The following is a 10589-nucleotide window of genomic DNA, read 5'->3' as shown; positions in this document are numbered from 1 at the left end:
ACCTACTGTACAACAGAGTAACATCCACTTACCCACCTTTTTTTTATTTTGTATTTTACAGTTGAATAGTAGATATTAATGGATAATAGGTAGGTACTTACTAGGCTACCTAGGCTACTTACAAGGTCTTGGTCTAAACGACTACAGTCTATTATACATATTAGCTATTACTAGGTGTCTAGGTACATCTGTATTAGTACGTTTTTCAATAGTTACATATTATACGACATATAGAATATTATGTTTTTCAATGGACATTAAATCCCAATGTCTATTGTGCAGTGCAGAAAAATTGTATTCAAAATATTATGTGATCTGGTCAACCGGAAGTCAAGATTACATAATATTATCCTAAAAATTTATTCAATTTATTTTCTTTATACGAGTATTACCTATATGGTATAACTTATAAGCCTATTATAAAGGATTTATTTAGTTCAATATATTTAATAATATCATTTAGCAATAATAGGATTGTGGAAGGAGGGCAGTTATCCTTGGGTGCCGGATTTGCACTCTTCGACTTCCGCTCCTCGTTTTATGCTCTTACCTTCTTTTATGCGTTAAAATGACCATGAATAAAATAATGATTTTGACTTGTTCAATTGTATTGTTGTATACCTACATATAAAATAAATGATAGGTATAAGTTATATTATTATAAGTTATAATATTCATTTAATGACACATACATGAATAATGATACATTTTTATCATAAAATATTTGTACAATTATTATAATAATTACTTATAAGTTATAATAATAGCTAGGTAATAATAAGCTTTATAATAATGTATTAATGTTATAAATACGTTGCAAACTTGCGACCTACGGGCTACGAGTTATATCCTTATATAACATATATTATTAACGGATGCATATTATGCTTTGCAATGCAAAGCGGTCGACCGGGTAAAAAAAAAGAGAAGGACAAAAACCGCATACCGCTGGCGCGGCAAAAAACGCGAAAACCGTACAAAGCTGGTATGTATAAACATCCGCAGACGACCGGCGGCGCGTGCGCAGTGGACCGTCTTACAGAGAGTGCATCGGTACGCACGTCCTGTCACAGTTTCCTGCGTCAGCTGCTGCAGCCGCTGCACTGTGCCGCGCTAACAACAGATCGAGTGCGTTCTTATCACTCATTCACTGGCCAAAACCTATTTTTACGATTGCGAAAACAACAACAATAATAAATAATTGAGCGGTTTTTAAAAATATTATAATATAATATCATTCTGGTGTATCCGTACCGAATATTGTAATTATCCCTGCGAACGGACGGTTTGCCAAAATCAAATATATAAATAAATAATAATAATAATAACAACGTCGTATTCTTATCGTTTCCACGATCGTATGCGTATATCACCCCTCCCGCCCGACCGACCTCGACGAAACCGTCGACGGTAGTCCGTACGATAATAATAATTGTCGTCGTCGTCATTTTCGAATCACTCTTCGGCGACTTTTGTCCTCGTCGTCCCGCAGATGTGTTGGCGGTGCCTACGTACGTTTTATTAGGACGCGACGCCCAGAAGGACGTTTGTCGTCGACTCGTCGTCGTCGTCGATGTCCGAACGCGGAAGCCGTATTTTATCGCTACTCGTAGATAGCAGACAAAGTTCGTTGTTCATCGACCAATTCGACCGATAGGTACCTAATAAAGCATCGACATTTAGTAGGTATTATGACTTGCGGGCCACCGCTCGGCGACCATAGTTACCGACGGATATTCGGCTGGCCGTCGGTATTCGTCGCCGCACCGGGCACACTAAATAACATATCACACGTCGCATGAATATCGCTTATTGTTGTTATTGTCATTGCTATAATATATTATTATAATTGCAAGGCGCGTATTTGGACTTAAACGTTATCAACTCAACGTAAGTACACCTACCTACAAGCTTAATTTTTGTTGCACTTTTTCTCTATTTTCGTATCTGTGCCGTGGCTGCTCTCTGCGAATTCAATACAAATCACTAATTCATCACCGCTGTGATAACTAACACCAGCTCAGACTAACTCATGTTGGGTACCCACATAAAACTTTTCAATAAGTAGGTACATCCTTGTGCATTTTTATTTTTACATCTCATTTCCAACAAATTAAGTGTCTGCAAAAAAAACCGTTGCCATTGTTAACAAAAATTTACTCATACATTTACCCAAATCATATAATATAGGTAACTAATAACCGTGGGCATAAGCGCAAATAGCAATTGGGATTTGGGGGTGGGGGGGGGGGGGGTTAAGGCCTTACTTTGATAATATTGAATAAGCCTGCAACAAAAAGTAGAATATGTTAGGAGGGGCTAGCCCCTATTTGCGCCTATGGCCATGGGTGTAACTAGGATTTGGTTGTTGACCCCCTGTACCTAGGTAGAGTACTGAAAAATCTGAGTTTAAAATAAACATGGAATCAGAGCTTCTTTTACACCTTTTTTCCATCTGAGTATCTGACATTAACAATATAGTTCTTAAATAAGACATTAACAACAACATGTTATGACGTATCAACTAATAACTAATGAACAAAATATAATTTAATTACCGTCATCAATGTATAGTCCAACCATATGGGTATTTAAAGATAATAACTTGCCATTTGATGGGCTGCCTTTTGCAATATTTTAAGGGAAAACATAAAATGAGTATCTAACTACTGTATTTCTATTTTTTTTTTAATTAACTAGACTGTGCATCAAAAATTGGAATAACCACAGTGCAAAATATTAGGTATATAATTTATATTAAATATTAATATAGCCTCGAATATAGCTATATAGGTTGGAATAATAATTAATAAGTATGTTAAACTTTCTTATACTTTGCATATACTTTATAGTTGATATACACAAATATAACTAGGTATGACGACTTAACTCATAAGTTTAATTTTTTAAATCCATAAAAAAATTAGGTACCTTTTATAAATATTACCTAAATCACATAAGTATTTAGAACTTATAATAACTAAACCAGTAACAAAATGTATTATATCCCTGATTTTTGCGAGGAATTGGTATAAATTTCATAGAACAATCTTTAGGGAGACTAAATCAGTCCCCTCCACTTCATAAGCACCTTCTATTCATGCCAATATAGCGATTTGTAAAAAATTAAAGTTCATTTCAAGGCGGCTATATTTTTGAAAACAATAGGTACCTACTACTTTTTATTAAAATATATTTTGTTTTGTTCATTCTAAAATATTAAAGATTTTGCTTGGTTTGCACGCAATTCAGCTATCCTTTTTGATTATCATAAAATTACTATTTTCATATAGGTACCTACATTTCATAAATAATTATTAAATTATACAATTTAGATAAGACTTCTCGACGTGTACATATGACAAGTGTTTTTCATAGAATGTCAATCATTACCTAGGCATATAAGTTGCCTATAAAATTTCACTTTCTAATTTGTTCGTTTAATTGTTACTACATTGAATTGTTGCAGCAGTGTTTTTAAATACATAGCTTTGCAAATATATTTTGAAACACATTATATTAATTCTCTTATTTTTGTTTCTACTTTCTACCAATTTATTAATTTTAAATTATATTCAGTTTGTAATAAATTAATTTTGTGAAAAATACGAGGAAAAATATTAAAATGTATTATAAATGATCTATATTTCTAACACTTTTCTATTATTTAGTTTTGTCATTAAAAATAGTACCTAATGTAAGTAAAATATTTCTTATGGACCTCTGGATCCTGATCTCAGAAAAAGATATTGGTATTTTAAAAATGTGTTTTTTATATTATATTTTATTATTAAATAAAATAAACTAAACAAAACAAAAATAACCAATTATTAACAAACATGAAAAAAAATACCTATTTAATTTAATTTTAAGGCATTCCTTGATTATCTTTATTATTGATGCATTTTAAAATCAATTCTTATCTATTAAGTAAATAATTACAATGGTTATTAAAATGTTTATATTAAATTAAACATTAAGTTTTAAAATAAAAATAAATTGATTTGGTGAGCTTAACCTAGCTGATTCTGCCATTACAGTGTGCATTACGAAACTACTTGTCCATCTATTGCAGCGTACCTCATGGCCCTTTCTCCATAGTGTTTCTTAAAATTATCATAAGAAAGCACGGCAAGTTTAAATTGTTAAATACTATACAAATATTATTAAATACCCCTGAATTCCTAAAAGTTTACCACAAAGAGTGCTGCAATGATTTGACTAGTTTCGTGACGCACACTGTAAGTAACAATTTATTGTTTTGTATATAAAACTGTTATTTTATAGATTTTTTAAGACCCTCATGCTTTAAAAATAACTATCTGTGTTAAACCAATGGTGTATTATAATGATTTTCTCTATGGTAATAATTTATACGGAACACAGTTACTCAGTTACTAGATACCTATTTCTTTTAATGAAAAATACAATAATAGAACATCATTAATTAAACATTGACTTCTACTCATTGTCCCTTTGTTTACTGTTGTTGTGTACTTCTATGGGTAGGTACTTAGTATTTATGAATTAATATGCATTTTTAACTAATCCTTTTGTATAAAAAATAGTATAATTAGGTATATAACTATTAAAAATCAAAACAAAAATAATAATAAATTATGCTATTTACTGATTAGTAATTTTTTAATAATATTTAGTTTTCTAAAATATTTTATCATATGTCAAAGTTAATTTGTTATCACTGATTTTTGACCAGTTAAAAATTTTAAAAACGACATTGCGACCAAATTAATAATTTTGTTTTTAAATTTTTATTTAACTGTACAATTTTTGATACATTTCAAACTTCTTAAATTGTATTTTTTATCTAGACATGTATGGATTGGAAGCAAATAATTCAAAAACATAGTCGTAAGATCTTGAATAGAATAAGTATGGACTTGATGTTAGAAGCTTATTTGACACACGAATCAAGTCTCATGGATTTAGAAGATATACCACAAACAGTTGATCCTGTATGGATACTAGGAAAAAAATATAGTACAATTATTGGTAATTAAAAGTTATTATTTATTATTTTTATAATAAAAAATATCTAAAAAACCTTTCCTCTGAGAAATTTTAATATGTTTTTATTGGTATAATTTCTTGTTACAAAATAGTAACATGATTAGTACCCACCTAAATAATTCTGAAAATATTTTTTTTATGAATTAATGCTATTTTTATAAATTATAATTTTTATGTTAAGCTTCAGGTTTTAGTAAACCTTGAAACATTGCGATTTACCTTTAAATAAGTACTTCATCAAATTGAGAATTCTTTTGGTTTCCTTCAACGTTAATTTTTTTTATTACACATTAAATCTCTAAGAGGATACGCCACTCGCATACATTGTCTCTGCCTTACACATAAGTTACAGCAAATCTGAGTATTGGATTCTTACTGGTTTATTTATACTTATAGCTAATATTACAGTAAATTTATATATATATATTATGGAACAAAGTACCTTTTGAATCATTTTTAAAACATGTATATTTAGATTTTTAATGTACTTAATCCCTATTTTTTATTATTTATATTCATTATTAGTATTCAATAGACTAGTGTTTAATTACTGTTACTTTTCAGACATTATTCAAATTTTTATAGAAAAATTGCAGAAGTCCACTATGTTACTTTTTTGTCAGAATCAAAATATTGGTTTTTATTTAAATTATGGAACTTATCATCCAAAATAAATTAATTTATTAAAGCAAATAAAAGATGATTTTATAATCTTGATGTCCTTTGTATTCTAAATATTTTATGGTTTATTAAACGAGAAGATTAGTTTGGAAAAACTACCTAAACACATGTTCAAATAAATCGTTAAAATTACCTAATATTGTTTAGTATTTATATAATATTATTATGTATATCTTTTTATTATGTGCAGATTTACAACAAATTCGGAATGATATTCAATCCAGATTATGGTTTACTTATCGGAAAGGTTTTGTTCAAATTGGCAATACAAATTTCACCTCAGACAGAGGTTGGGGATGTATGTTACGATGCGGACAGATGGTTATTGGGCAAGCTCTAATTTTTTTACATCTTGGTGAGTTATTGAAATATTTAAGTGTAAATTTATATTCATATTTCACAATATAAAATATCATAATATATTGGTTAAACTGTTTTCTAATTAAAAATATCTAAATTAACACAAAATATGTTGTATATAATTTACCTATTAGCTATTTAATATTTGGATATGTTCATTTAATATATTCTAAAATATCTATTATAAGAGGACGTCGTACCCGTATGTGTTGTCTCCATCTTAAACATGTACAGCATACCAAATTTTTGCTCACTAGTTTCAATAGTGTGATGTTAGTTTTGATATTAAAGTGACTAAAAAGTTATATAATTTAATGGTATAATTATTATCTAAGGCACGACATAGACTTAAATTGATATTATTATTTTTAAGTAAGTTATGATCATATTAAAATGTACAGTTTCAAAAAGGTCATAACTGACTTAAAAATAATAATATCAATAAAAGCCTATGTCATCGTGCCCTAGATAATTATCTTGCTTTTAAATTGTTTAATAGGTCAATTCACTTTAATATCAAAACTAACATCACACTATTGAAACTGGTGAATGAAAATTGGCCATGCGTACGTGTGTAAGACAGATACAACACATGAGAGTACAACGTCTTAAATAACTTTGGTATGCTCATTGTTTAAATATACAAGGTTATTGTACATAGCCCATATTGTTATCAAACAAATATAAAATGGCAGCGTAAAGGTATGGTAATATCATAGTATAGCCAATATACATTGTCCCCTTATACTGCCATTTTAATTCCTTAATGTGATAAAATGATATAGTGGGAGTAGGCACTATTGCAAATTGCAATAACCTTGTATATTTAAGCCATGGGTGATATTAATATGTTGTAATAACTAGTTGAACCTAACATTTTAGCTACTTAGTTTTTACCCAACATTTATTTTTAATTATATTTAATTTGAAATGTATAAGCAATTCATAAAAAGTTGAAATTTAGTGTGCTTCAAGAGTAAACATTGCTGACTATTTTATTTTACACAAATTAATACTGTGATATACATTAAAAAAACTTTACTATTGCCATTTCTTATAGATATTTATGTATTGTAATAAAGTGTCTATAATATTTAAAAACAATTTTATCTTGGATAGGTACTTTCTCAAATATATAATTCAAAATTGAGAATTATTTTATTTTAAATTACGTCACATAAATATTGTTTTAAATTTTTTTTACATCAAATGAAGAATATTACAACTTGAGATTAAAATATAAAAATAATTATTGCTATGTACAAGACGTATGTGTTGAAAAATGTACGTCATATCGCCTGTTATATGTATGTGTTTTAAGTGAATGAAGTTGATGGGTTGAGACAACAAATTGTAATATTTTTATTTTCATTTCTTCTGTTTGAGTAAGCCAACTAAAAGCACTTAGTTGACTATAACTTTCAAATGTACAATATATTTAAGGCCCACATTGTGAGTGGATCTAGAAGTTTCTCTAAAATGATATATGGGTCAGTATGAAATTTGGGGAAACATTTTTGAGTGTTTAATTGTGTTTAAAATAAATATTTTTTGTGTCCTATTTTGGTTGTTACTGTTTGAGTAGCTACATTGTTTAACCGTATCCTTAGTTACTCGTGAGTTGGTAAAGCTTTATCACTGAAAAGTGCATATTATACACCAGTGGTGCACAACGTAATTGATTATCTATGACTCTGAGACTTTGTTTTAGCCGTATTTTAATATATTTTTTTAATAATGATAATAAATTAAAACTGCTTTTAATTTTGATATACGAATAAATAAAGAATTTAATTTATATAGTATATTAAACATTAATATATGTTTTTAAATGACTTACATTTTTTTTATATTTACTTATAAATGTATTTGAAAAATACAATTTTTTAGGAAGAGATTGGCGCTGGGACCCAGATAAGAGGGATATAGATTACTTAAAAATTCTAAGAATGTTTGAAGACAAGCGATCTGCACCCTATTCAATTCATCAAATAGCTCTTATGGGCGTATCTCATGGTAAGCAAGTTGGCGAGTGGTTTGGTCCAAACACAATAGCTCAAGTGTTAAAGTGAGTACTTGTTTGGATGTCAAAATACATGGTCCAACAAATTATATAATATGTAAATTATTATTGTGTAGAAAATTAGCCACTATGGATGAATTGAGCTCTCTTGTTTTTCATGTAGCATTAGACAACACACTAGTCATTAATGAAGTCAGTAAGTACACAATATTTATATTAACAAATTGTTTTCTAGTTGATAATATTATTTTTTTTTTTAAACAGTACTTAATTATTTATTTTTTTAGAAAAATTATGTACTGTGATGGAACAAACTAACTCTAGTAAACAAATTTGGAAACCTTTGGTACTAGTGATTCCACTACGTTTAGGAATAAGTGCAATTAACCCTGCTTATGTTCAAGGTGTTAAAGTGAGTAATAGTACATTTATTAAACTAGTGAATTAGACAACACAAATGTTGCCCAATGAAGATATTTTGTCGCCTAGTTGACTGTATTTTTAAAGACTTTTGATAGGTATAATTTTTGAAAACAGATTTTTATACTACCTGTGTAAAAATAATAATTAAGTAATGAATAAATTTGTAGGTAGGACATATTTTCATATTATCGATATTATATACAAAATGCTTTTATTATTGTAGACTATGAAAAAATAAGTTATAATAATTGTTATACATTCATAACGATAAGCGTAAAAATTCCAATAATGCAGGGCATGAAAGTTTTGGAAAATTTTTTGTAAGCAGTAACCGGTTTTAGGGTTTTTAGAATTAGTTGTATTTAATTACCAGTTACCAAAATGATCACTAAAAATGTGATTACCGGTTATTGGCTTGGAAGTGGTTTTAATTCTTCAAGATTACCGGTAACCACTTTGGAATAGTTTTTTCCATTTATGTTTTTCTGTAACATTATAGTTTTTACTTTTATCTACACAAAATAAATATCCACTTTATACAATTATTTAGGGAGAGCTAAATTAAATAATAAATACCTATATGGATGAAATTACCCATTACCATTGATTGGAAAAGTGTTAACTAACATGATTAAATAATAATCATGTACTATATAAAAAACTGTGCCTAGTATCTATGATTCATACTTATTATCTTGTAAATAAAATAATTAATCAAACAAATAGTCAATAGAACACAATTTCCAAAAAGCAAAAGAAAATATAAAATAACCTTAAATTTGTGATATTTCCAGTTTTATTGAATTGACCAGTTTTGAAAAAAAAAAGGTTACAGTTGTTACTCGTTACACTTTAATTGAATTTGGTGGTTTCTGGTAATTGTTAATTGCTTCTTAAACCTAAAATGTATAAACTGGGAACTGGTTACCAGACCCAAAATAGGTCATGGTAACCAGTATTCATTAAAAACTTACTATAGATAATTACTATTAATATTAGGTAGGGACTTAATGTGTTACTATTGCAAGTTAATTAGTCTTTATTTTTAATGTTTAGAATATATAATGTTATAAGTATTGTTTATGATTAATGCCCTGAACTTGATGACCTAAAAATCTTTAAAATAACAAACATAAAAAATGACAACAAATATACCAAAAATAACTTTATAATCACTTGACGTTTTTAAAAATTTACGCTTTACAAAATTTACTTTTTATACAATTTATGTATCATAAATTGTAACTATTATAGCTTTTTAAAAATTTGCTTTCACGAAGGAGCTTTCAAAAATATTTTTTGTAGTTTGAAACAAGTTGATAGACTTTTGATTGACTGGCCTAAAAAAGTATCTGCTTACAGTTTATTAAATAATCGTGTATTGCGACAACAAACAAAAATGAAAATGAACATCGATAATCGACAAGCTATTAAAAACTAAATGTGTTACAAAAAGTGTAACTTTCAACAAGAAAAATGCAATATAAGTAAAAAAAAGTACAAAAATTAATAAAATGCACCAAAAATACTAAATAATGACTGAAGCAATAAATTCCATTAAAATGCAAAAAATGCAAAATAAAAATTGTACCATTAAATTCTATATTCCATGAAACAAATTTCTGTAAAGACGAGCCTCGTATGAAAGGATTAGAAAAAAGATGCAAATGCATCAAGTTTCGGGCCCTAGTTAGGTATAACTAAACAACCGAGATGATTTTAATATAAATCCATAAAACTCAATCATTCAACTAGGTATGTAGTTAATATGATTGTACAAAATAATAATTTTACAATACTGGTATAAAAACACAAGTTCTATTATCGTTAAAATGTAGGTACTTAATAAAAAATATGTATTTAAATTTTACAAATTATTATACTATGTATCTACATCTGCTAAAAATTTCACCTAACAAGTATTTGACACAAATACAAACGATAAAAGTAACTTTACCTACATTTAAACAGTATCAACGGAAGTCAAAATACCTGGTATAACTATTTTATTTTATAAATAATATTCATTTATATGGTAGGTACTTAAGTATTTATCGTGTATTTATAGATT

The 10589-nt window shown here is 28.0% G+C and overlaps 1 protein-coding gene across 4 annotated transcripts; it reads left to right on the top strand.

Annotated features, from left to right (window-relative positions):
* The first annotated feature begins 1096 nt into the window (after nucleotides 1-1096).
* On the top strand, nucleotides 1097-8584 carry LOC100571688 (cysteine protease ATG4B). Of its 4 annotated transcripts, none has more exons than XM_016808116.2 (6): nucleotides 1097-1625; nucleotides 4833-5013; nucleotides 5903-6067; nucleotides 7963-8140; nucleotides 8212-8291; nucleotides 8383-8584. In XM_016808116.2, exons 2-6 carry the CDS (start codon nucleotides 4839-4841, stop codon nucleotides 8541-8543), a joined length of 759 nt encoding a protein of 252 aa, XP_016663605.1. In that variant the 5' UTR covers nucleotides 1097-1625; nucleotides 4833-4838; the 3' UTR covers nucleotides 8544-8584. The 4 variants fall into 4 exon arrangements, with proteins under 4 accessions (XP_016663605.1, XP_016663604.1, XP_008187638.2 ...); XM_016808115.2 differs by having other exon boundaries at nucleotides 1097-1657; nucleotides 8383-8583; XM_008189416.3 differs by having other exon boundaries at nucleotides 1097-1686; nucleotides 8383-8583.
* The last annotated feature ends 2005 nt before the right edge of the window (nucleotides 8585-10589 follow it).

This window comes from Acyrthosiphon pisum, chromosome X, assembly GCF_005508785.2.
Source record: "Acyrthosiphon pisum isolate AL4f chromosome X, pea_aphid_22Mar2018_4r6ur, whole genome shotgun sequence".
In the NCBI taxonomy this organism is placed as follows: Eukaryota; Metazoa; Arthropoda; class Insecta; order Hemiptera; family Aphididae; genus Acyrthosiphon; species Acyrthosiphon pisum.
This window is presented reverse-complemented; position numbering and strand designations above follow the sequence as displayed.

Excerpts from the sequence above, each read along its gene's own strand:
- LOC100571688 (XM_016808116.2), top strand. The coding sequence starts at position 4,839 with ATGGATTGGAAGCAAATAATTCAAAAACATAGTCGTAAGATCTTGAAT. Across the intron at positions 5,014-5,902 it reads AAAATATAGTACAATTATTG|ATTTACAACAAATTCGGAAT; the intron begins GTAATTAAAAGT and ends TATTATGTGCAG. Across the intron at positions 8,292-8,382 it reads ACTAGTCATTAATGAAGTCA|AAAAATTATGTACTGTGATG; the intron begins GTAAGTACACAA and ends TTATTTTTTTAG.